The sequence below is a fragment of the Delphinus delphis genome, chromosome 2 (genome assembly GCF_949987515.2).
Source record: "Delphinus delphis chromosome 2, mDelDel1.2, whole genome shotgun sequence".
In the NCBI taxonomy this organism is placed as follows: Eukaryota; Metazoa; Chordata; class Mammalia; order Artiodactyla; family Delphinidae; genus Delphinus; species Delphinus delphis.
The window spans coordinates 144,767,289-144,794,611 of NC_082684.1; the positions used below are offsets into that span (position 1 = coordinate 144,767,289).

Consider the following 27,323-nt stretch of genomic DNA (forward strand, 5'->3'; position numbering starts at 1 on the left):
TTATAACATACAACACAGATGCGGGGAGTTATCAGTGTTCATCGACAGCTTATCAGACTTGCTAAGAAAATTCCTGAATAAGAAAAATGGGAGCCAAAAAGCAGAGGTGAGCAGCAAGGGGGAATGAGGAGAGTCAGATGGTAAAGAAAAACTAGCTGTCAGAACCTCATTTTCAGTGTTGGCAGTTAACCTTCAATCAATTTTATAAGGCCAGGAAATAGCCATATTTTTAATTAAGTGTCGGTGGTAGGCTCAGCAACATAAAATTTAATGATAGGGAAGACCCCAGCTTAAAGAAACACAGCTTCTTACCTCTCCTTCTAAGAACGATATCTTTTCTAAAAGCTGCAATATTAAGAGCTGTTTCTGCTGCACCTTTTTCTTTAGTGATTCAATCTAGAAAGAAACAAATTGGAAATTGTTATCAAAAATGCAGAATTTGTACAAGTTAATCAACTGGAAGAGAAGCGTTTGGTTTTCATTCAAATAGAAACTACACATTGGTTCTTTTGTGTTCCGTGGAACAGTATTAACATGAGGTGCTTCACGGAGGCAGAGCGGGGGGGTTCTGTGCCCAGGTATGCTTGGGACATCATACGTGGTTGTGGAGTTGTTTCATTAGGTCTGTTTAGCCTAACATTTCTGCACTGATTCTGCCGTGTAACCCTTAGTAACATCCCACCGATGCTTTGGGAAATGCAGACATAACTCTACATAAAAAAATTATTTCACTTGAATTTATGCAGCAGCCTGCATTTCATACATTCTGCTCTGCTGTTCCTGTTCGTATATTCATATTTGTTCAACCACGTGTCAAAAGTTTTGCTCTGGGAAAAAGGTCACTGTCACTGAAAGTAATAATGAAATTCAGAGGACTGAGGACTCACGTGGCCTGGGTTAAGCAGGGAAGGCTTCTGAAAGACAGAGACTTGAGCTGGGTTTTCACCTTTGTTTTTATACTATATCTATCTTGGACTACTCTGACTTTGTTTTTCATTCACATATCATGTCTCCACAGACACATCGTAGGTTCCCTAAAAGCAGGAACCAGGGTGCTCTGTACCAGGCCATGTCTTGGGCAATAGTGGGAACAGTGTGTAGGTTCGATAAATAACATGTGATTTTGAAGAATGCACTAATTTTCCAACAACCTTTCATATGACATTTGAGCAACTGCAAAATCTTTTTTAAAAAAATCCCTCTCTGTGCAAAATGACACAATTCGTATAGAAGGGACTCTAGCAAATAACTAAAAGAAGTACAAGTAGGGACTTCCCTGGTGGCACAGTGGTTAAGAATCTGCCTGCCAACGCAGGGAACATGGGTTCCAGCCCTGGTCCGGGAAGATCCCACATGCCGCAGAGCAACTAAGCCCGTGCACCACAACTACTGAGCCCGCGTGCCTAGAGCCCGTGCTCTGCAACCAGAGAAGCCACTGCAGTGAGAAGCCCACGCACCACAACGAAGAGTAGCCCCCGCTCACTGCAACTAGAAAAAGCCCGTGTGCAGCAACGGAGACCTAACGGCAGCCAAAAATTAATTAATTAATTTCTTTAAAAAAGAAGTATACAATTACATTTAACCTTTGACCCAGCAACTCCACTTCTAGGAATAGATCCCAAAGAATCATTAGCCAAAATATGAAATGACTTGGACACAGGATTTTTGTTTTTAGAAAACACACACACAAAAACAGAACTCCATCAATAAGTGCCTGATAAATAAACTATGGTTCATCTTAACAATGGATGCCTATGTAACCTTCAAGAAAAAATGAAGATCTCTAAAACCCTGATACGATATATTGTAAGGAGTAGATGGTATGCTGGCTTTGGTGTAAAACTGGTGAAGACATATGAATGAATATATATTTGCAAAATGAAACACTGCAAAGATCAAACAAATCTTAATATTTACCAACAGGGAGAGGGAGGAAATTAGATGGAGGAGACAGAACAGAACAAAGACTTTTGTGATAATACCTTGTTACATAAGTTCAATTTTGAAAGCACATTTTACAGATTCAAAAAATAAAAACCAAAAAGGGGAAAAAAGTGAATCCTAAAATTTGAAAAGAAACAGAACAGAAAGAACTTAACCATGTATCAAATTGGTTAAACGAATTAATTCAAGTGTTGTTAGGACAAGGTAATTTGACTGGATGTTTTTAGTGGAATGTGTTCTAAAGATAAACAGTTGCACTCACTGGGAAAATTTTAGTAGTAATATTGGTATTATATTTTTAAACTATTTGATAGACTGTAGTATAATAACATTTGGAACCAAGATTTTTAATGTAAGAAAAAGAAATACAAGTACAAAATCAAAGAAAAAAAAAGTTCTGTTAGATTTGAAATGAAAGTGTCAGTATGAATTCATAATCTTTTATTTTTTAAAAAATATACTAGATGAGCCTAAGACACCTTATCCTACCTGAAAACAAGGACATGAAGGGTCTCCCTTGGGGCAAAGATGGGACAATGTGAGCATCAAAAAGAATAATGAGTAAAACACATGGAATATATATTTTTTAAAACCCTGAGTATTTTATTATTCTTAAAAAAGAAAACCAAAAACAAAGCAGCAATAACAACTCCTCGGAAATGACAGTGGAACCAACTCCTTACTTAGAAGCTTGGCAATTTGGATAAAAGAAAAAAGCATTTATCCTGCCTTACTTGTACAAACTGCACGTTGAGATTACTAAAAAGTCCCAGTTTATGAAGAAAGAAGTTTTACTCTGCAGAAGAATTCCAGTTAATAAGTGGGGAAGGAATGAGAGAATTCAAAAATCACCATTGTGCGATCCCCTAGGAAATAACTGACTCAAGCAAGCTTCACGGACAGAAGAGACAGTGAGGGGCAAAGCCGGCGAGGGACTTTACGACTTTGTTGTGGGCTGTCACCACCTGATCCACGATCAGCCTTAGCATCACCCAAAGTGGGATCACCAGACATTGTGTGCCCCCAGAGCAGTACGAAATGAATCACACAGCACCACCCTTGAAGTATTCTTGCCTCCCCGGACAAAACAAAGTTGAAACGGAATCTAATTGAGCTATTAAGGAAACAAAAAGTCAAATTCAGAATGCGGGAACGTTTATAGGACAACTGACTTAGTTCCTGCAATAAGTCACTGGCTGGGGGTAAATTTGAGTTGGGGGTACCAGGGGAGTAAACAGAGCATATGCTCTAGATTAAAGGGCTTCAGAAACCTAACAACCAAATACAGTGGACCTCTCTGTATGCTGACTGGAACAAAATATCAGTTAAGAGACAATTTTAAAGACATGTTGGAAAATGTTATTACAGACTAGTAGTAAATGGGACCAAGGAATTATCATTAATTTTGTTAGGTGTGGCAATAAGCATTATGATTACAGAAGAAAAAGTCCACATGTTTTATTGATGCTTAATGACGTATACAGGAAACATGCAGAATGTCTGGGATTTGCTTTAAAATAACTGCACAAAGGAAAAAATAAAAGGAAAAGAAGGTGTAGATAAGGCAGATGTGGCCAAATGTTGCTGCTTGTTGAATCTAAGTAATGATTCATCATTACGCTCTTTGTTCTGAGAGAATGTGACATTTTCATGATAAAATATTTTAAATTCCACCTGGTGTCAAAAATATAATTCTCCGACATGAAAAGCAAACCATATGAAATAGAATACAATAAACATACTTAAGAAGAAAATTGATAATTATTTTTTAAATTAACAATTAAAAACAGTCACTTAGTTATCCTTTCGTACCTATTAAATTTGCCCCAAACTACTGACTGAAGAAATCAGTGTTGGAAGGGCTGGGAGGGATGGCTACTCTCATGTGTTGCAGGTGGTGCTGTAAATTAGAATGACCCTTTGGGCAATGTAGCAATAAATATGAAGAGCCATAAAGCTGTTCATACCCTTTGACCTACTAATCCCACTCCTGGGAATTTATCCTAAGGATATAATTCAGATGTAGGAAGAAAGCTATATATACAAAGATGTTCTTGCTCCAATTATTTATAATAGAGAGAAAATGGAAATAACCTTAATGTCCAGCACTAAAGGAATGGGTGATAAATTATGGAATATCACTTGGATGGAATATATTACACAAACACTAAAAACAAATATATTACAAAATGGAAAAGTGTTTACAAAAAGCCTCCAGGGATAGAAAAACAAGAGTTTACAATGATGAAAGTAAAAGCTGGAAGAAAAGTTAGATAAACAAAATCATTCCGGGGTTGGGGTAGGATTATGAGCAAAACAAAAGTTTGTTTTGTTTAAATTTCCTTCATTTTTGTAGGAATAATTTGCAAAAATCATCCTTACAGTGTCCCTTTTTCATTCCTTCTTATAGTGTTAGAAATTTTTAAAGCTTTTAAAATCTTTAAATGATAGGTAAAGTGTGTACTGAAATGAACTAAAATATTCCAAGAAGGTCAGGGGTAGTACTTCATCAAATAACACAAAAAGTGACTTCACGCACACTAGTTTCACTATCTCTGAAGTAATCAGAGTGCTTTGTGAGTCAAGAGAAGCAAGAGGTGTGGGTTAAGGGCACCCTAATGAACAGCTCACAGGAGGAGACCAAGATGATTCTGCTCACCTTTGTCCCTAGATTTTAGTTTTAAAAAGAAATAATGCAAAGCAGAGATATCATCTGGAGAGACAGCTGAGGGGAGAACTCTGGGCTAATGCTAGCGTGAGGAGGCATCTCATTCTGGAGAAAAAGAATAGGTCGAGGGAAGGATGTAGGGGATCTGAAGCTTCTGACAAGGATCGCATTTTTCAGCAACTGATGCTTCAAGAAGCGATTGTGCTTTTGCACTAAAAATGAATGCTGTGCACACTCATTTGCTTTCATCCTTGAGCATTTCTCATAGAAGCGTCTTGTACAGTACATTCTGTGGCCAGAGCTGACTTGCTCGGATTAGAGAAAAAGGATGCTTAGGTTGGCAGTCAGTTCATGGCTGGCCCCTCATGCCCTAGAAGGGGTGCCAACTTTGAACCCCAAGTTACTCCCCCCTGAGGTCTGCTCCTGGAGCACATCCCATGCCTTCTCCCAAGTGCGACACCCAGTTTCTAAAATAAGCAGGCTCTCACGCCTCTGGGTTTGCTAATATTCTAGGTATTGTCTGACTCCCAAGCCTTTGGTTCTTTTCCACAATATCTAAATCACACATTTGTGTGGAAAATGCTGTTATTTCTGACTGCCAACTTCAAAGAGCCTTGAAATATCATCTCCTGTAGCACCTAGCATGATAAACACTCAAAAATTAGCTACTACTATGTTATTACTGGTATTTCTCCCTCCCTAGACTGTCAGCTTGAGAATAAAGACCTTGGTCATCTTCATATTCTCAGACATTGAATGGACGAATCAAAGAATCCGTCCATCCATTATCTCTAAACAATCCACCCCTTAGACTCCAGGGGCATATTTGTCTGGAACAGACTCTTGGAGGCCTACATGAACCAAGACAGACTTGCTAAACACATAACCTCCAAAGCAACTCGCAAAATCGGGGGCACCCAAAATCCAGGGAACTATGCAGCCGGTATGCAAGTAAAATCCATTTGGCACCTTTGCTCTCGCTTTTTTTTCTTTTTTTTTCTTTTTAACATCTTTGTTGGAGTATAATTGCTTTACAATGTGGTGTGTTAGTTTCTGCTTTATAACAAAGTGAATCCGTTATACATATACAAATGTTCCCATATCTCTTCCCTCTTGCGTCTCCCTCCCTCCCACCCTCCCTATCCCACCCCTCTAGGTGGTCACAAACCACCTAGCTGATCTCCCTGTGCTATGCGGCTGCTTCCCACTAGCTATCTATTTTACGTTTGGTAGTGTATATATGTCCATGCCACTCTCTCACTTCCTCCCAGCTTACCCTTCCCGCTCCCCATATCCTCAAGTCCATGCTCTATGTAAGTTTGTAAATTTGACCTTCAAGAGGTTTATGTACACTTCAAGAATCTGCATTTAAATCTAGCTGTCACCAGGTGGTGGTAAATGACCCAAGTTACCAGGCTCAAGTCAAGGCATTAAGAAATGAGAACTTAGATGAGGTCTGGCAAATGTAGTTACCCAAGAATGTAATCTTCTTGTAACAGTTAAATTTAAATATCAAACAGTAAACCCCCGTAGAGAACAAAGGGAAGAAACCCATCTTGGTAAAATCTAGAACCTTTTAACTGATGTTAACTCATTGAACTGATGTCTAATTTTGTCTTCGTTAGCATGATTTTTTTTTTTGTAATTCAAACTGTGTATGTGTCTTACAGCCTAACTGATAATGCAGGATGCTAGGTTTCTAAGACTACAGGCCAGCTTGATATTTAAGGTGGGCGGTGGGGGGGTCATCTGGTTTCTTAAAACTAGAACCGGCTTTTCTTCACATCAGCCACAACTGAGTTACCTGCATAGATGGTTCGAGCTAAGCGATCCCTCTTAACCAGACCCACACACTGGAGTCACCTGGATGGAGTCATCGACTTCTAGGCTCTACCCCAGAGATGCTGCATATATCACCCTCTTACTTAAAAACCCTCCCAAGCTTCTTGGGGGGGGGGATAAATTAGGAGTTTGGGGTTCACATATACACACTACTATATAGAAAAGAGATAACCAACAAGGACCTACTGTATAGCACAGGGAACTATACTCAATATCTTGTAATAACCTATAATGGAAAAGAATCAATTATATATAACCAAATCACTTTGCTGTATACCTGAACCTAACACAACATTGTAAATCAACTATACTTCAATAAAAGAAAAAAGTACAAACAAAGCAAAACAACCCTCCCAAGCTTCTAATGTTCCAACTCCCTAGCGTTGACATGAGGCACCTCTGCCGTGGTCCCAATTTATCTCCCCAGTTTCGTTTCGTGCCTGCTCTGTCCCACAATGAACCCTACTTACAAGCCACTCCATACTCAGCGTGCTGTGGACATACGATGGTCCTGCTACCAGGCCTCTGCACAGGCTGGTGCCTTCACCAGGCATGCCCTCCCACCCTCCATTCCTTTTTCCACCAGGAAATCTTCCGTCAGGAAGTACTCAACAGTCACCTCCCAGGCCAGCTCTTCCCAAGTCCTCCAGGCTGGCTTTGTGTCTCTCTCCTCTGTTCCGTTTCAGCCCTTCGAGCAAACCCCTAGTAGAACCCATCATTGTCACTACCACTCTTTGTTTACATCTTTCCCTTGCACCAGACAGCAAACCCACATGGAACAGATGTTTAGTGCATCAATTATCTTACATGAAAGAGTAGTCCTCTGAGGAGGTGAAATCACCCCTATCAATCCACACATTTTTATAAACTTCTTTGGAAACAGATTCCTATAGTGAAAGGATCCCTCGCAATTTCTTTCAAAAAGACCTTGTATGTCAACCAGACCAAAATGAAATTGTACAAAAATTTAGTAAGGTCCTGTTATGGATTCACAGCAACCCAGGAGGTTGCAAGGCTTTTCAGCTTCCTGGAATTTTTTTCCATTGGTGACAGACATGTCGGGTCATTTCATGTTAGATGTCAGAATGTGATACAGCCCTATAATTAGAAGGATGTGAATAGTACCCAATTGTGCAAGACTCATGAAACATAACTCAATATTGAGGTTGGGGATGTGGAGAGAAATGAATGAATATAAGAAATGCAGCAACAAATAAGTATTAAATACTAGATAGCACTTGATATGTTTTTTTTTTTAAGAAACTGTGCTTTGGGGTGTTTTCTCTTACCAGCTGGCAAATGATGATATACATGTATCTGAAAATGCCTTATGTAAAACAGGAGACACAATGGAACAGGGCATGATATTAGAAGGTATGTTACAACTGATGATCACATTGAATTAAATTGTTTAAAATCTTGTAAGGAAAAGGGAATTCAATTTTTTAAATCCAAACTAAGTTTGTGTTCATTTTCTTTGAAATCTGTTTTATTTTGTTTTCATTCTAATTTTAAGAATAACCAATTAAAGTCCACAGGTACTTTTATTCAAAATCAGGGTGTGTGTGTATGTGCCTATCATGAAACTCGACACATTAATAAGGTTTCCAAACCTCTGTCACCAACACCCCACTTTGTTACTCCTACTAATGGGCCCTCATTTAAAAACACTTTCTACTTTAAACTGCATTGATAAAGAAATAATTCATTTTCCCATTGAAAATCTACCAAAGATGGCTAATTGCCAATCAAAGCTTCTAATCAAAATGAGATAACCAGGGTTCTGAATTCTAGCTCAGGGTAAAGCAGTAGGATACTTGAATGTGAGCCCTTCTCAACTTTTCATGGGAAAAGTATGCTGTTCGATTATTTGAAAATTTGACAGGAAGATAGCTTGAAGATCCCCATTATTGTTATCAAAACCCCTAGAGATCCAGGGACTCGGCGAACAGACTGGGGCACGGTTGGCACAAGACAGGCAAGAACCTTCTAGAACTCACCTGGGGTTTTAGTCACCTCCCTTTGCTCCCTCTTGTCCTGACCCAGCCTTGTTTTCAATTCAGCCTCTTGTGATCTGGCAAATAGCTTTCTCCATTTCCCTCAACAAAACAGGACTCGTGTTTGATCCCCAAATACCTCACCCTGAAAAATGAGAATAATTGATATCTAATACTCTTCCTCTGAAAAGGTTTTTTATTTTTGCTGCAGTTTCTCTTAATTCATTTTAGAAGTGTTGTAACACTAATTTCATAGTTATGTATTTTTAAAGTGCATTCCCTTTGATAAAAACCACCATGGTAAGAATTTTAAAAAGAAAGTTACCCTCTTTTCCTAAAAAACAATAAAGCACAGGGATGTAAGACAAGAACAGGATCTGCCCTGCACTAATGCAGCATGAAAGAACAGTTTAAAAAGGACAAGGAAAATGGTACATTATCTCATTTTGGGGGGAGTGAAGGGGATGAATTAAGGCCACAACAAAACGAAACTGAAAAATTGCTAAATGAAGCTCTGAGTGGGGAAAATGAAAAATCAATGAAGGAATGGAGGGGAAAAGGTACATTTTTCATCTTCATGATGCTTGATTGGGTTTGTAGAAATTCATTTTCAATTAATGTGTCTTGTGGCATTCAGCCAGGCCAGATATGAACAGGGCACACATTTTAATCAATTTTTTTCTATTAAGTTTGAAGTAATATATAATAATAGAACTATACTATTCAAAAGGATCGGTTGAAACTGGCTTCTGAGGTAAAATAATCTAATGTGGTTTGATTTCTGTCTTATATTAAAGATAACCCAACTTCTGTTTAAGGAGAAATAGCACCCTGGGTGCCTGAACGTGACTGGGCCATGTAAACACCAGGGAAGGATGGATAAACCGGCGTTCCAATCTGTGTGCATTCACTGGGAAGGAAGAAAAAGGGGTGTACCGAGCACCAGGGCTTTTTCTGGCTTAGCTCATTATCCTCAGAAACAACCCTAAGAGTCGTTATCCCCATAGACGAGGGAACTGGGGTTCCTACAGTTTCATTGTCTGTTCATTCCTTAACAATCAGCTGTGATCCCCTCTGCATCGGGCCCAGTGCTAGATTCCGGGAGCACAGCAGTGAGCCAGGAAGACCTGGTCTCCACTTTCGGGGAATCAACATCCCAGTGAGGCAGTAAATGGAGAAAGAAACACACACATTAGCGCAATAAGGAAGCAGGCAGAATGACGTTAGGTCTCCCCACCTACCAAGAGATAGGATGCACCTGCCGTCTGCCGACGGGGTGAGGGAAAGGTTCAGACCACAGGGCTAAAGAGGTAACCAGCTCGTTCCAGCTTGCCCGGAACTTTCTAGGTTCTAGTCTCATGAGTCAGGAACCTTCTCATTCGCAGGCAAACCAGGTCAGGTGGTCACCCTAGAGCTCGACTCTGGCAGGCTGAGATCTAAACCCACTTCTCTTTGATGACAAGGCCCAGGCTCTTCCGTTCACACCAGCCTGATGTCCAGAGGTCTATCTTCCCTATGACGACAACCTATCGCGGCAATGCTGCCTAGAAATCAGGCCAGGCTGGGAAGAATACTGGCAGGTGATACCTTCTTTAACAAAGGATTTGCTGGAGCCCTAAGTCTTCAGGCTATTCTTTCCTCCTCTGTGACCTTATTGGAAGGTGGGATGGAGAAGTGGCAAAGAGGGTCCTCTGAGCTTCTCTGTCCCTGTGCTTCCCTGGATGGGTACAGTATCAGGGACACACGACCACACACTGAGCAGGAATATCCAGGGAGAGAACTGTTTCAGGCTAAACAACTAGAGGAGGTACAGGCATCACTCATCTTACTGCACTTCATTTTATGGTGCTTTACACGTCGCATTTTTCACAAATTGAAGGTCTGTGGCAACCCTGCACTGAGCAAGTCTGTCGGCACCACTTTCCCAACAGCATTTGCTCGCTTTGTATCTCTGTGTCACACTCTGGTAATTCTTGCAATATTTTAAATCCTCCACCAGCAAAAAGATTACAACTCACTGAAGGTTCAGATGATGATTAGTGATCATTTTTCAGCAACAAAGTTTTTTCTTTTCTTTTTTTTTTTTTTTTTTTTTGCGGTACGCAGGCCTCTCACTGTTGTGGCCTCTCCCATTGCGGAGCACAGGCTCCGGACGCGCAGACTCAGCGGCCATGGCTCACGGGCCCAGCCGCTCCGCGGCATGTGGGATCTTCCCGGACTGGGGCACGAACCCGTGTCCCCTGCATAGGCAGGCGGACTCTCAACCACTGCGCCACCAGGGAAGCCCTTTTTATTTTTTTTTTAATTTATTTATTTATTTTTGGCTGCATTGGGTCTTTGTTGGTGCGCGCCGGCTTCTCATTGCAGTGGCTTCTCTTGTTGCGGAGCATGGGCTCTAGGCACGCAGGCTTCAGTAGTTGTGGCTTGTGGGCTTAGTTGCTCCGTGGCATGTGGGATCTTCCCAGACCAGGGTTCGAACCCGTGTACCCTGCATTGGCCAGCGGATTCTTAACCACTGCGCCACCAGGGAAGTCCCGAACAAAGTATTTTTAATTAGGTGTCACATTGTCTTTTTATACATAATGCTATTGCACACTTAATAGACTACAGTATAACTTTTATATGCACTGGGAAACAAAAAAGTTCATGTGATTCACTTTACTGCAATATTTGCTTTATTGCAGTGGTGTGGAACCCAACCCGCAGTATTTCTGAGGTAGGCATGTATATGAAAGCACCCAGCTCCACACCTGGCACAAAGCTGATGATAAAAAAAAATGGGGGCTTCCCTGGTGGCGCAGTGGTTGAGAGTCTGCCTGCCGATGCAGGGGACACGGGTTCATGCCCCGGTCCGGGAGGATCCCACATGCCGCGGAGCGGCTGGGCCCGGGAGCCATGGCCGATGAGCCTGCGCGTCTGGAGCCTGTGCTCTGCAACGGCAGAGGCCACAACAGTGAGAGGCCCATGTACTGCAAAAAAAAAAAAAAAAAAAAAGTAGTTTAAATAAATGTTCCTATTGACATATACACACTACTATATATAAAGCAGATAACTAATAAGGACCTACTGTATAGCACAGGGAACTCTACTCAGTACTCTGTAATGACCTATATGGGAAAAGAATCTAAAAAAGAGTGGATATATGTACATGTATAACTGATTCATTTTGCTGTACACCTGAGACTAACACAACTTTGTAAGTCAACTATACGCCAATAAAAAAAAATTTTTTTAAAGATGCTTATACTAGTCTTGTCAATTTTAAGACAAAACAAAACAAAAAAATAAAGGAGGCTTTAATTACACACACACACACACACACACACACACACACACACACACACACACACACACACACACACACAAAAAATATGTTCCTGAAGTTCAGGTGCCCTGGGACATGGACCCTCAACTGTACTGACCAGGACTCTCCTGGGAGCCCCCTAGCTGCCCTCCCTGCCCCTCTCCTCTCCTGTTTGCCAAGCACGCCCTTCCAGAGATCTGAGGCTCAGATCTCATCAGGCAATGGGGAGCCATCGAGGAATTAGGAGCTTAGTAATAAAGGACGTTTTCTTGGCTTGTTGCTGGTAATCCACAGCAATTAGGCCCAACCTACATTTCCAGTCTCTTCATCATTACTCCCTCCTACAATCCAGTCAAACTAGAATAATGCTCCCTGAACTCACCCTATACTTTCTGGCTTCCATGCTTTTGTTTTTTATTTATTCTGTATCTTGTCTGGCACGTCCTTTTCCACCTACTCGATCCCTGCCCAGAAAAATCTAACCCATGCTGCAAGACCCAGTCAAATTTCACCTCCTCCCTAAAGACTCCACGCACACTAGAATTAGTGAACATTTACAGGCACTGAGCTACACCCTTAGCGTACATTCTTTCAGTCAATCAACAACCCCTGAAGCAGGTACTATTATCATCATTCCCATTTTTTTGATAAGGAAACTAAATGTTGGAGAAGATCAATAAGTTGCTCAAGATACAAAGCCCAGTCAGGAGCAGATGCAGGATACAAAGATTGAATTTACTTGAAGCCTACAAACTTAACCACTATGTTCTCCAGCTTGTGTGTTCCCAGCACACAGCTAATTGTCCTGCTTAACCCTTATATTCTGCCTTGAGTTATAACGAGTTTTAATGTCAACCAGAAAGTCCTTTGAGGGCTTTGAGGACTCAGGTCCATTTTTACATTTGGTTCATAAAACTTGCTTCTTAAATGTTTACCGATTGACCCATCAGAGAAAAACTCTCCGTAAGTGGAACCTAGCCCTTCATCACCCCCACTCCCACTTGTGTGTGTGAAGACTGGCTTTCCTGCAGACTTCAGCACAGAGGCAGGGGAACAGAAATATATAAAGACAGTGGCATGAGAGAAACAACTCCAGCTTGATAAAGGTTGAATGAAAAGAATCAGTGGGGGAAGGATGGACTATCCAATAAATGGTGTTAGAGAAACCAGCTTTCCATGAGGGCAACAAAGGGTGACAGCTCTATTCATACTATATACACAAGAAATACATTCCATGTGGATTATTCTTTATTTGTTCAACAAATATTTATTGAGCACCTGCTATATGCCCGTGACTATTCCAGGTGTTAGGGATATAGCCATGAACAAAACAGACAAAAGCCACTGCCCTCAGGGAGCTTACATTCTAGTGGAGGGAAACAGATAACACATAAATAAACAAAACAGATAAGTGTAGGATATATTACAAGATGATAAGTGCTATGGAGAAAAACAGAGTAAGGAAGAGAACGATGGGTAAGAATGTGGGGGAGGGGTGTAATTACAGACCTAAAGATGCAAAACAAAACTCTAAAGCTTATGACAGACAAACAAGACACACAACACAGCACAGAAAGATTGATAACTTTCTACCAAAATTTAAAATGTGTATATTATACAAAACACCATAAACAAACAAACGAAAATGACTGACAGGGAGAAGATAACCGCATTCAAATACTTTTTGACAAACGACTAATATTGGCAGTATACAGAGTTCCTAAAAATCAGCAGGGAAAAAAAGAAAAACAAACAGAAAAAACGAACAAAAGATATGACCAACCAGTTCATAAGAATGGGAGCCTGACTGGTGAGAAGTTTATGCTCAATGTCTACAGCTGTAATGAGCAGTCACCAGGCTGACGCAAGTTAAAACCAAGACAAAGAGATACTATTTCACAACTGGCTAAAATTATAGTCCAACAGCACCAAGAGGTGATGAGAATATGGAGAAATCTGCCCTCATACATGACGGGTGGAAGTCTACGTACACTTTGGAGAGCAATAGGGAAATACCTAGCAGAGAAGAAACCGTGCCAACCCCAGGCCCTGGCGATTCCTCCTCTGAGTACATTCCCTAGATAAGCACAGACACATGTGTGGCATTGTTTGCAAAAGAATAAAAAATTGGAAGCAAGCTAAATGTCTGTCAGTAGGGTACATTACAATATATTCATCTAATGGAATATTAGATGGCCATCAAAATGCATAATTCTGATCTATATGTAACAACTCCAAAAACAAAACCGGGGAAAACAGTAGGTTGCAAAATAAATACAATAGTATTTATTTATATATTATAAATAAAATTTTACATACTTTTTTAAACACAGAAACCAAGCTATATGCCAACAATAAATACATGTATGTGTAGTAAAAGCATAGAAACATGGTCTGGATAGAGGCCAAATTGCCTCCGGAGGAGGTGTTAGGGCAGGATGGGGTGGAGGGTAAGAAGGGAAAAGATCCAAACTGGGAGGAGTATAATGAGAACTTCTCATGTTTTATTTAGAAAAAATATGAAATACGCCAAAATGCTAACATCTGTCAATTCCAGAAGAGAATACATGGGTTTTATTTCTTATCATTCTCTTTAAGTTTCTATATTTTAAATTTTTTTCCAATTATAAAAAAGTAAGAAGCAAAGAACAAGGCTGGCTTTGGAGTCAAAAATCTGGGTGTGGACCTAGCACCATCATCACTTGTGGAGAGACCACTCGCTACTTATTTTTTAAGACTCTTAAGTCTCAGTTTCCAGTAGTAAAAAATGGTGCTAATAATACCTCCCACAGAGGGTGAACGTGGGATGGGAGGTTAGATGCACACCTACAACACATGAGGCACACCTGGCAACATGAGAAACATCCACTAGCTAGGAGTTGGATGAGGAGCACAGGCACACAGACTACTATGGGCAGAACGTGAGCACCCAGGTCTGAGAAACATTTCAGAGCCAAGTAGAAACAATTCCAACAGACAGAAAGTGGGTTCGATGACATTTGCAAAGAAAAGACCTTCTCCCTTGAAAGGACAATTTGAATCGTGAATACATTAATCAACACATGTCACACAATGAACCTGCAATACTTCTATAATGCATACGAAAAAGGTTTACACCATGTGAGCTTTCTGGTTACCTTCTAAAAACTTCATGCTTTAGATAAAGCAGCTGAGATCTTAAAATAAAAAAGTGGCTAATACAGTGTTAAACACCAGAATTGGAAACTGTAACATTTTCGATTACTATAAATAAATTTGGCCTCAACTTTTGAGTAGCATCTCCTTTGGGTGGGGGTGTGAGTGGCCCTGAGACAGAATCACGGCCTTACTAAGAGCCCAAGGCTTAGGATCCAGTTAGGGGTCAGGGAATGGGGTGGTAGTGCAGGGTGAGTGTGGGGCAGGGTTTGAGCACCTAGCTCATGTTTGATGCAGGAAGTCAAGTTCATACCATATCACAGTCCTGGCAGGAAGGGGTGAATTTAGGGACACAGGCAAAGGCAGGGAGGAGCAGGTGGAGGGAGCTCCTCTCAGGCAGGGGACCCGGATCTAAGGAGATCCCCGATTAGCCCAGGACCCAGCATCAGGCCTAGGGGGAGGTGCAGGGGTCGTCTAGGGCACAGCATTTGGGGGGGCGGGGGGCAGGCACTCTCACGGTCCTGCAGACAGCCTTGGCACCTCACTCACTCTGCCCCAGAACATAAGGTCTACCTAGCCTCAGGGTACTATCTGTGCCCCAAAAGAGAGAAGGAACTCCAAGGGCAGGGGGGAGAGCACACAATCCTGGGAGAGAGGCCCAAGTGGGTACCCCGCTTCCTCTAGAAGTCATTACATCCCCTTGTCTGATATTACTTCAATTTTTGAAGCTGGGCAGTGAGTCTACTCCACTAGAACAAATGCCAGTAACTTTTCCACCACAGACTGAAAAACACAAGGGCAGTAAAGGTATCCCTAGAAACAGTGTAGGTCCCTACACTAGAGTGACATCTAGATTAGCGATTCTCAGATCTGACTCAAAGCTCCCTAGGGGAAGTCTGGAAACCCAGCAAGAGTATCTGGGGATCTGCATTCAGACAGAACACAGTGGAGGTAAACTGCATCAACGGTTCATACGCATGTGGGAAGTTATTCATCTGCTTCCTTTCCCATCACTACCTACTTGCTTCAGCTGGGCAGAAGCATCTAAATTAAAGACCAAAGACAACTATTGACAAGAAAGCATTTACCTGCCCACTTTGCCACGGAAAAGAGGACGGAGCGGAAGACTACCCAACGTCTAAGTGACACCCCCCCCTTAATGAACTCACTTCATTATTATTAGGCTAATACCACCCACTGACTATTACTACCACTGCTGCTACTACAATTCTCAGCAACACCGTTTAGTTTTGATGAGATACCAGGGCCTGTGGCTGTCTCACGAAGCCCTCTATGAAAATAAAGCATGCATAAAGTGTATTTCACTTCAGTATATTTCAGCCAAGTACATTTTTTTAATTAATTTATTTATTTATTTTACTGCACGCAGGCTTTCTCTGGTTGCAGCAAGCAGGAGCTACTCTTCGTTGCAGTGCGTGGGCTTCTCATTGTGGTGGCTTCTTGTTGCGGAGCACGGGCTCTAGGCACGCGGGCTTCAGTAGTTGTGGCACACGGGCTCAGTAGTTGTGGTGCACGGGCTTAGTTGCTCCATGGCATGTGGGATCTTCCAAGATCAGGGATCAAACCCGTGTCCCCTGCATTGGCAGGCGAATTCTTAACCACTGCGCCACCAGGGAAGTCCCCATTTTTCTTTTCATCAGATATACTTCTCCTTTTCATGAAGTGAGTTGAACTGTCTATGCGTGATGACAGAAGCAAACCAAATGTTTCTTAAACAAGAAGAGTGCTAAGTTGATTAGTGCCGTTGATCTTCATTCAGAAAGGACATCCTCAGGGCCACCTCCTACATACAAATATAATCAAACTACGGAGACACCTGGATTATTCTGTCTTTTCTGGGGTGTGATCAGGTGGGGAGCACTTCCTCCTGGGGCGCTGGAGTCCTTCGAGCCCGCTTCCCACCTCCTTGGCATGTGTCCTTGGCACCTTTTCCATGAATAAGGCTGCATCCTCCAAGACCAGCCTCCACCTGGCACTTTCTAAATTATTTTTTAGTACTATTCTTCATCACAGTTCCCTCTTTGATGTCTAGGAGCCCACGTTTCTAGAAATACTCTATGGATCTTTGAGTTCTCTTGACTCTGCAGTGTCAGGCTGTAGAAGCTGAAGTTACAGAATGTGGGTGTTTCCACAAATAACAGCCCTACGTGGCCACATTTCCTTTTCAATGTCATGTCCTTCGTGTCTTGTTCATCAGCTCATCACACACACACGCCACCTCTTCCCAGCAGAGAGAGTAAAAGTGTTCTTCGAACCACGAACGATAAAAGGAACTGCTTCCGACCCAGAGCAAGCTACCATTGTGTCATCTTCCAAAGAGCCAGAGACTAAATCTGGAGAAGAGCTCGTGGGACATGATCTGGAAACAGTTCAATTGAGCAGGTTAGCGTGGTGGGCTCGGTGCCACAGCTCCTTTCCCCTTCCCCCATGTGGCTAATTATCAGTGATGGAGATCACTCTGAATCCTCTAAACACAGGGTATTGGGCAAACATGTGCTTTCGCATTGTACGTTTCAGCACACCACACGAGACTTTTAAAATAAATTGTGTGCTAACAAATGGCCGATCCATTTAAAAGGGAAGATTCTTGGGATGGAGAGAATTTAAATTTTTAAAATTGCTTTCCTCCAGATAATTTTCCCCTGGGCAGAAAGCTGCTTTGGTTGGCGGGGCACCGGGCCTTGATGAGAGCAGGTAAAGAGGTGTCAATGTCCTGTTGACTGAAGATGTTTAAAGATGTGTCACGTGTTCACTGCTCTGGCTGCAGGTTCCGCCCAGCCTTGTGCTCCTCCCTGATCTCCTGGTTCCTTTAATAGCAAGCTAAAGAACTCAGCGGGATTCCAGACGGCTTGTCAACAGAAGAATGAAGCCCAAGGGCAAGGACGACTGGAACTCAGCTAACACCAGATGATAAGATCCATGAGGGCAGGACCACATCTGCCCCGCTCCCCACTGGGTACCCAGCCCCACCACAGAGAAAATGCCGGTGGGTAACTGGTAAATGGATGGATGAGTGAGTTTCCTCATGAATGCTATTTTTTTCAGTCCCTCTGTATTTTCTGGCAAACCCTTGAAAGCCAAAAGGGGCATATTTGGGCTTGTGTGTGTGTGTGTGTGTGTGTTTTTCTTTCAGATCCAGAACCAGTCAGAAGAACTAGTGATGGGAGGGAGATGACCAATCCCTGTCTAACACCACAAAAGGAGACTTAATTTGGTACAAAGATCTAGCCAAGTGGGGGTATGTGCTCCCACACTTCACGCAGGACGCTTTGTATCTTTTCTCAATGAACTTGATCCCATAAGATACATAATCCTTCATTTCAAAAGGGCCCATCCTGCCCCCTTCTTACATGCACAAATCCCTACTGAAATATACTGTCCCACACAATGAAAAGTCATTATTGAGCTAAGGACTGCAACACCTACGCTGGTTAATTTTTATTCAATATGTCATCATCATTATTATTATTATTAGAAATTACACTCCACTGAGGTGGAAGTAAATATGCTGCTTAACGTTTAAGGATTCCAAGAACCTCAGTAATCATACCTGGATGTTTTGAGCTAAAAAAAGAAGCCCATCATTTTAATAAACTAACTTCATTCACAGACACTGTGATTCAGATGACAGCAACAATGGATGGGAACTAGATTCCTACCCCTGGTGAGTGTGAAGCCATCACAGGGACAAGCTTTCAGACTTAATGTGAGGGAAGGAAAACTGTCCCTAACATTGGTGACACGTAAAGGTTGCCTTTATTTCCAGGTCAAATTTGTCTCAATATCTGGGTGGCTGGAGTTCACAGACAGAAAGACACTTCTCAAGTCAGAGTTCAAGATGCCACACATGACTAATTCAGCTGTCTGGATTTTTCAAACTTTGGTCCAAATGACTTGAACCAATATAATATGTCTTTGCTGCTTTCACTCATTATGCAAAGCAATGAAAAGGCTGAGATCCTAACAACAGGCACAGCTTAGTAAACAATAGAGAATTCTTTATATAAGGAGCTTCTATCCCGATTTCTCTCCTTATAAAATGCACCCGTGATTAAAGACTACATATACTTCCCAGGACAGCCAATGCTAGAAATGTTTCCTTTATGTTGAACAGAAAGCTGAAATTTGCCACCCAGTGGCTCCAGCCTGGCTTTGCACTGCAACACAAACAAAAATATATTCCATCTTCTCCATGACCGTTTTTTAAGATGTGAATTCACCTCTCACGTCTCCCCTTTTGCCCGTGTCTTGCCTGAGTGCTTCAACCACTCCCTGGATTACTGTAGTTTTCAACTCCTTTCCAGCCTGATCCTGAACATCTCAATGTGCTCATTTGTCCCTTTTCCATGGTTCTAACTTTTAAAAAAAGTATTCACATAAATGGCTACAGCAATTGAAATTTTAAACCATCCTTTTGTTGTATGAGTTAATACAGTGTACTAGACAAATACATTAATCCTTACCACCTGATTTAAGTAGTTGTTAGTTTAAATTTAGAATTAAAGCTCTCTTCCTCTGTCTCTATCTAACTGTTGAAACCCAGCTGGCCCCTAGGTGGTGCTCATTCTGACGGCGCCATCCTAAATTTCAGCCTGTCATTTCATTCCCATGGCTGGGTCTTTCAGACCACATCGTCAGCACTTAGAGAAGCTCTATTTAGGAGATATTAAATCACAGGTAGTAAAGCAAGGCATGGACAGTGATCTTTATATGCTTCCCTATTTTCATATATAAATATTCCCCTACTTTCAAATTGGTATGTCTATTAGAGTCCAGAAGTCACTTAGAAAACAGAATTCTAAACTACTTGAAAATGTCTTTTAAAAAAGACCCATCATTAAACGCTTACAGATGATAACTCAATCAGAAGCCAAGGCATATGAGGTTTTGTTCACTGGTTCTCTAATATTCGACAGGGAAACAACGCAGACAGCACCCTGCAGTGAGGCAGGAGAAATGGAGTGCACCACAGCCAAGGAGCCCCACGGGGAAATGAGGGACGGCCTTGCCCCAGACTTCACGTGTGTGAAGTTCAGAAGCAGAAAAGCTATGATCTAACAGCCATGGTTCCAGAGATGCTAAATGTGACAAAGCAATGCTTTTCCTTGGGAAACACACTCCTGACAACTACCCAAAGCTGATATACGGCAAGACCTACCCATCCCTGTTGCTGGCACTGTTCCTGCCTGGCAGTGCCAAGGAACTGTGAAAGTGCATGCGGGGTTTCCTCATCTGAGCCTTTGTTCTCCATTCTCTTATTCTACTGAGCCCTGAGACTGACACACGGGCCAATCACACTGTGTGACTGGGTTTCTCATTTGGGAGCAGATTTTATCTAATGTGTACGTTTATCCTACACACAATTAAAAAAAAAGGTGTCCCTGCCCATCCTCACAATTGCCTGACCTTAACTCCACTCATAGTGCCAACATTATAAATTTTTTTTCCAGTTTTTCCACTGCCAACCAAATGTTTAATTAAATTGAAACCTTTTCTTTGCAAGTTAGAGAATTAGTCCCTAGGGAATACTTATCACCTTGTTAGTACTAACTGTTCTTATTTCCATCTGATTTTTTAATCGAGCAAGAAAAATACACTAATATGTGATGAGCTGTACACAGCATGGACTTTCTCCTATGCAGCATCACCATGAGAGAGACAGGTACAGTGACACAAGTTAAAAGAAACTCTTTTCCTCTTAGAGAAACATAAAAGTTCAACTTACCTGTTTTTTCATTTAGAAAAACAGGATAGTAAACTATGTCCTGCATACAGTAAGCCTAAAACTTGCTTTCATGTTACATAGACAGCTAAGGAGAAAAAGGATAGTAGAAAAGAGAAAAAATGAAGAAGAAGGGACAGACAGGGAAAGGGAATGACAGAGACACACCAGACGTGGAGAAAGGACAAGAGCAGAAGCAGGGGACAGGCAGGCAGGTCCCAGGGTGCAGAGGCCTGAGCTGAAGTGCACTGTTCTTGTCACACCCTTTGGTCCCTGAGCTGCAGGCACCCATAAAGGGTACTGCTGTCCTGTGTAGGTGAGTGAGCTTATGAACCGCACCTTCCAGCTTTCTTAACTGTAACCCTTTCCTCTGGGGACGGCCCTCTTTTAGAGGGACCATCACCAGTCCACAGGGGACATATGAGGACCTTCTCCTCTGGGCCAAGATGGCAGTGGCCTGAGCTAGTTCACTGTGAGCCACAGAGGATGGAGCTGAGAGTCGTATCTGGCTCTAGCGCTGAAGTGTTCCCACCACAGGAAGCAATCCCGGGCCCAAGCCCTTTCACAGGGGCTTACCTCCTCAACCATCTGCTTGACTTTCTTCTGCTGGCAATGCACCATGTCATCCAGGTGTCGGATCCGCTCCCGGAGGCTGGCCGATGCCTCCTCCAGCCGCTGATACCTAATACAAATAGAAGGAAGAGCAAGTGAATCCTCAAGCAAAGCAACAAGGGCAGCACCCAGAGTCACCGCTTGAAGGGAATATTGCCCAGAACAAGATGCGCTCTTCCTACTTTGTGTGTATCCTAGCTTATTAACTACCAATCGACCACCCCACTGTAGAAGGAAGATAGGACCATTTTTCAAGTTCCCACTTGCAAGTTTTATCCTGTATAAGGACAGTTACTATACTTTCCAGGGGCTGAGAGAGAATTTTTTTGCACCACTTACAGATATGAGAGGCTTTTTCTTTTTGGGTTAATACAGCATTGGAACATCCAGTAATTACCAAGATTAGGAAAACAGAGAAGGAGAAGAATCTAGCAACACAACAAAATATCTGAAATCAAGTGGCAGAGTCCTGGAAAGTCAGGAATTACAATTGTTCCATACATCATTTATTTTGAGAAAATGGGAAAGATGCTGCAAGACCCTCTCTCCATCAAAACAGAGCAGACCACCTCATAAAACATTTCATACTTTAAAAAAAAAAAAGCACAAATTATCCTCAGACTTTACTTGGTTCAAATAAACCAAAGGAACCAGCAGATGGACTCTACAGTCCTTTGGGGCCCCTGGACTGGAGCACGGACGAAGAGTCTGGTGGTCTGCTTACCACTTCCCATCTCTGCCAGGTCCCTCCTCAGCACTATGTTAAAGACTAGGGAAGATCCCTATAACTCTGCAAACTCTGAAGTTGCACAAGAGGAAGGAGGACAGGTATCTTTTCAGCACATACTATGTGGCAGGCAGTACACCCAGCAGTTCCTTCACAGTAACACCCCAATGAGATGGGCACTCTTCACATCATTACAACTCTCCCCACTTGAAAAAAGAATTCCCATTTTACAGAGAAGCAAAGAATCTCAGGGTTGTTAAGTGACTTGCTCAAAGCATCCCAACCTTGTTTTCCTTCACTAGAGGGCCGTGCGTGGCCTCGCTGCCTTCTGGTTTCCAGAAGAGGCCGTGGACTGCTCCTGCATTTCCCATGCAGGGCTTTATACACTCATAGCCAGAGGACAAGGCAAGTTTCACTGAGGAATGTTTGGAAACAAAGACATTGTAAAATTAAGTTTCCATGGCAATGGTATTAGTCACTCTTGAGTTTTCTCAACAACAAGGTGCATCCTGTGGAGCTCAAGGTTATGGAGAACATTTACAGACTGAACTCCGGTACTTGTGACAGGCTTTGACGTGTTCCACTGCACTAACAACCAGCCCTGGGTTGTAAGATGTGGCTGGAAGCTCCACGTTGGAAGCTCCCAGTCCAATGTTTTGCATGTATCAGTCTGCAATGGGTGATGACCAAACGAATGACAATGCAAGGACCAAGTGAGCCCACAAAAACACAGCATGTCCACCATCTAAATCCACTACAAGATAAAGGGCAGGGCTTCCCTGGTGGCGCAGTGGTTGGGGGTCCGCCTGCCGATGCGGGGGACGCGGGTTCGTGCCCTGGTCCGGGAGGATCCCGCGTGCCGCGGAGCGGCTGGGCCCGTGGGCCGTGGCCGCTGGGCCTGCGCGTCCGAAGCCTGTGCTCCGCAGCGGGAGGGGCCGCAGCAGTGAGAAGCCCGCATACCGCAAAAAATAAAAATTAAAAAAAATAAAAAGATAAAGGGCATTACATCTTACCTTTCTTTGTCAGAATTGGTAATTTCCGTTGACATTTCTGTTTCATGCTCCAGGAGCTGGAGTTGAAGTTGATGGCGTTCCTAAAACAGACAGACACTAATATTTAATCTATGGATCCCAAGTTGGCTGGAGAATGTACAGCAAGCAACTCCAGCACTAGTGAATTCAAGTCTATGTGACACCCATGGGTTTTATACACCCACTTGCCAGGGTCCAAACAAAGCTCAAAATGTCAAATTTACTGGTGTGTATTTACAGATGAATATCCTGGATAAAGCCATTCGAGATTTTTTTTTTTTTTTTTTTTTTGCGGTACGCGGGCCTCTCACTGTTGTGGCCTCTCCCGTTGCGGAGCACAGGCTCCGGACGCGCAGGCTCAGCGGCCATGGCTCACAGGCCCAGCCACTCCGCGGCATGTGGGATCTTCCTGGACTGGGGCACGAACCCGTGTCCCCTGCATCGGCAGGCGGACTCTCAACCACTGCGCCACCAGGGAAGCCCCAAGATTTATTTATTTATTTTTTAAAGCATTTCGTCAGCCCAGGCTCAGATGTCTTGTGAAAATTTATGGTTCTAAATAATGTTAATCAATACTCTAAATCAGTGGCCTGTGATACTACAAATTCCTTGGGATTATTTTCTGAATCATCAAGAGGGTCTGGAATCCTGTAATATCCTATAAGTTAACTGGGATGGTGTGTACACGGGTGTGTTCACTTGTAAAACTACATTGTGAAAATCAGAGTAACAGTCCCCCAACAGTGTCCACATCCTAATCTCTGAAATTTGTGAATATGCTGCCTTACATGGATAAAGGAACTTTGCAGCCATGATTAAGTTAATGGTCTTGAAAATGGGGAGGTTATCCTGGATTATCTAGTTGGGCTCGTATTAGAAGGAAGAAGTAGGGTTAGAGTCAGAAACAGACAAAGACTAGGAGATGCTACAACGCTGGCTTTGAAGCTGGAGGATGGGGCCATGAGCCAAGGAATATAGTCAGTCTCTAGAAGGGAACAAAGGCTAGGAAATGGATTCTCCTCTAGAGCTCCCAAAAGGAAGCCAGCCCTGCCAACACCTTGATTTTAGGACTTCTGACCTCCAGAACTAAAAACGATAAATCCATGATGCTTTAGGCCTCTAACTGTGGTAAACTGTTACAGTTTCAATAGGAAACCCATTCATGTATCAAGCTGTGCACTTAAAATTTGTACATTTTGGGGTGTGTGTGTGTGTGTGTGTGTGTGTGTGTGTGTGTCTGTGTGTGTGTCTGTGTGTGTGTGTGTGTGTGTGTGTAAATTTAGAAGTTTACCTAAAATAAGTAATATAAGGGACTTCCCTGGTGGTCCAGAGGTTAAGAATCCGCCTTCCAATGCATGGGATAGCAGGTTCGATCCCTGGTCGGAGAACTAAAATCCCACATGCTGCGGGGCAACTAAGCCCGCGTGCTCTACTGCCCATGTGCCACAACTAGAGAGAAGCTGGCGCCCCGCAACAAAAGATCCCACACGCTGCAATAAATATCCCGCGTGCCGCAACTAAGACCAATGCAGCCAAACAAACAAACAAATATTTTTTTTAAAAAGTAATATAAAATCTGGACACATTTCTTTGAACAAAGTGGAAAATATTAATAAAAATGTAGTGCCCACCACAACCAAAATTGCCCTAGAAATGTTACAGATGATAGTATAATAAATTTCCTTACAATGAAGTTTATCAAATTCTGCTCATTAATTGGGAGGAGACTATTCTACTTTAGGTCCTTCTCTAAGTATGGCCGTGCCTCCTCTTTAACCTCAGACGTTCTCCCCAGCAAGCTCTGGCTACTTATACACATTCCAAACGTCTTTTCCACCAAATATTCAAAGCAGATCCTTGAAACTGTAGCCCCCTCAACTTCTGAAGCTGTAAGCAGTGGCAGACCAAGGGCAGACCAGAGCTGGGGAGCAGTACACCACGGGAGGAAGGGTGTGTTATCATCGATGTCCTTAGAATAATGAAGGAAGACCGACTTTTCAGTGGGGTTTTATTACTGCTTTTAAATCTCTACAGCGAATGCACATTCTTACTGTCCCCACGGGTTCTGCCACTGGCTGGAAGTTTACATTAGCCCTGAAATAATGATGACTCTTTAACAGCGAGCTTTCCCTCAGACTCCCCAGAAAGCTGTCTTAAAGTAGGGCAAGGCCTAACTTACAGCATACTTTAAAATTCCATTTTTTTTCTAAATTGAGGTACAACAAATCTTGAGTATTGCACAATCAATACATTTGTATACACATTACCTGGTGAAACCACCACTGGGATCAAGGCATAGAATATTATCTATTCTGCAGAAGGGTCTCTGATAGAACACACTCCTTACAAGACTTCTACCGATCAGGAAAAAAAGGTGTTTGGGACGCAATGCTGAGAACGGTAAACTAAGGGATACAGCACAGAAGCCATTCAAAAGGACATGGTTTGTCCTCAAGAAAAATCCAAAAATAGGTGAGAACAGGAATACAAACTCTGTGGGCATGCTGTTCACATCCTGTGTGACAGAGATTTGGCACAGTTCCTGCTGTCCCAGATTTATCCCTGAAGGGGGAAAAACAGTAAATGGGTAATCTAATCTTAGCTAAATAAAGCAAGCATTTCGCTAGCTTAAATGGGAAAGATTAAGAGGAAGGACAATAGATTTTCAATCACTAAAGAAAAAGCCAAGAGGATGTGGGGAACATTTTGTGTCACACAAACGCTGGCAGGGACGGCCGGCCTTACCAACACCAGCCTGGCCCCCAGCCATATGGCCCTCACCCGGGCAGCACGTGCACATCAGTGGGAAAAAGCTAGGAACTTTCAGAATCGCAAGGGTATAAAGACACTCAGCTGTAGAACAGGTCCAGCTGAAAAAGCAGCTGACACCAGGGGCAGACCTTTATGCAAGTAACATAAAAATCAGGGCCACACATTGGTGAGCCCCGACTTTATACATGCCAGGCACCGCGCTGAGCACTTGGCACGGATTTTTCTCGTGTACTCCTCACAGAAGGCCTAAGAATAAGAATGACTATTGTCAGCATTTTCCAGAAGAGGAAACTGAATTTGGAAAAGTCAAGTAACTGCCCACAATGAGAAAGAGAGGCAAGACTCAAACCCTAGGTCTGTCTGATCCTAAAACCCATGTTCTTAACCAGCACACGGACAGTCTGTCTGTACATCTCCCCGTGCTGCCCGCTCACCTGGCTGCTGCTTTGCTGCAGGACAATCTGTCACCCAGGGGGAGTGTGCGCTTTAACCAGCACCGCCTGCTGTGGTAGGAGAGTGGAGGTGTGGGAGATAGCTCCCCCCACGTTCTAGAAAATGCCCTCGTTGCCCAATCGTTATGACTGCCACCTCCAGCCAAGGCTGACGTTAGCCCTAACTATGCCACTTACCCACTCTTCAATACCACATGGGATTCTGCTTTCCCAGAGGGTGGAGGCGAAATTGTAATTGACTCTCTATTTGCCCAAGTCCCTCCCCAAAAAAGGTGTTACCCAAAACAGGAGCCCCCCCACCAGCCCCGAAGCTCCACAGTATTGCATTTAAGGCTGTTCCCAAGCTGGTTACGCCTCCCTTAACAGGGGACGGTGGAGGGAATCGTGCCGCAGACACCACAGGTCGGCCCTCTTCTCAGAATCACCCGGGGGGGCCCAGCTGTTGACCCTGCTCACACTGTCACTCCCCCTCCCGCCATCGTCAGCCTGGGATTCTCAGCATCCAGCGTGAGTGAGTTACGGGATGCTGATGGGTGAGGTCTTGGCCGGTCAGGGCTGTTCTGCAAACCCATGCCACTAGAGAGCCACTTTCCAGGAAGCAGCCACAGCCCTAGCCTTCAACTACCCCCCTCCCCCAGCAGCTAGCCGTCACCTGCTAAAGGTCACCCGCCCTTTCTCTCTCTTTTTTCTCTTTCCTCTCTCCCACCCCTCCTTCCCGTTTCTCCACTTCCTGCCTAACTTCCAGGCTCCCTCTTCCCTTTCTCTAGACTGGCTCATTATCCGGGCAGAGCTCCTGCCTTCTGCAGGCCTCCCCCACAAACCCACAGAGAAAGGCAGTGTCCCCCGCTCCGACACAGAGTGTCAGAGAAAAGCCAACCCGTCAGACCCAGGCAGGGCTTGGGGTGTCGCTGTAACGTCGAAATAGGGCTTGCCTGCTCAACAAGTAATCTAAGTTCATGCTTGGGGCCCCAGCAAAGCAGGGCTGCTAAAATATTAGTTTCTGTAAATAATTTTGTACGTAATGTTTTTTGAAGCATCAAAATTTTCACCGTGGGAAAAATTAGAACTTTGTGGGACTTCCTTATACTTTCTTCTA

General features: G+C 43.1%; 1 protein-coding gene and 1 long non-coding RNA gene across 13 annotated transcripts in view; one reads left to right on the top strand and one right to left on the bottom strand.

Annotated features, from left to right (window-relative positions):
- The window catches only part of LOC132420962 (uncharacterized), a 75,058-nt gene extending 54,449 nt beyond the window's left edge, over nt 1-20,609 (top strand). Inside the window, exons 3-5 of one of the 3 annotated variants that reach the window (XR_009518483.1) lie at nt 17,109-17,293; nt 17,679-17,897; nt 19,828-20,609. This is a non-coding gene — a long non-coding RNA (uncharacterized lncRNA). The remainder of the gene's footprint in view (nt 1-17,108; nt 17,294-17,678; nt 17,898-19,827) is intronic. The other 2 variants (XR_009518482.1, XR_009518484.1) reach the window with 2 other exon arrangements.
- The window catches only part of MYZAP (myocardial zonula adherens protein), a 133,776-nt gene that overhangs the window by 31,326 nt on the left and 75,127 nt on the right, over nt 1-27,323 (bottom strand). For 7 of the 10 annotated variants that reach the window (XM_060005899.1, XM_060005898.1, XM_060005896.1 and 4 more), the window contains 3 exons: nt 22,986-23,065; nt 21,210-21,315; nt 313-396 (listed from right to left, as the gene is read on the bottom strand). In XM_060005899.1, the coding sequence (XP_059861882.1) occupies nt 313-396; nt 21,210-21,315; nt 22,986-23,065 (270 nt within the window). Of the gene's footprint in view, nt 1-312; nt 397-8,120; nt 8,597-16,283; nt 16,621-17,206; nt 17,271-21,209; nt 21,316-22,985; nt 23,066-27,323 lie in introns of those variants that run through there. The other 3 variants (XM_060005903.1, XM_060005904.1, XM_060005901.1) reach the window with 3 other exon arrangements.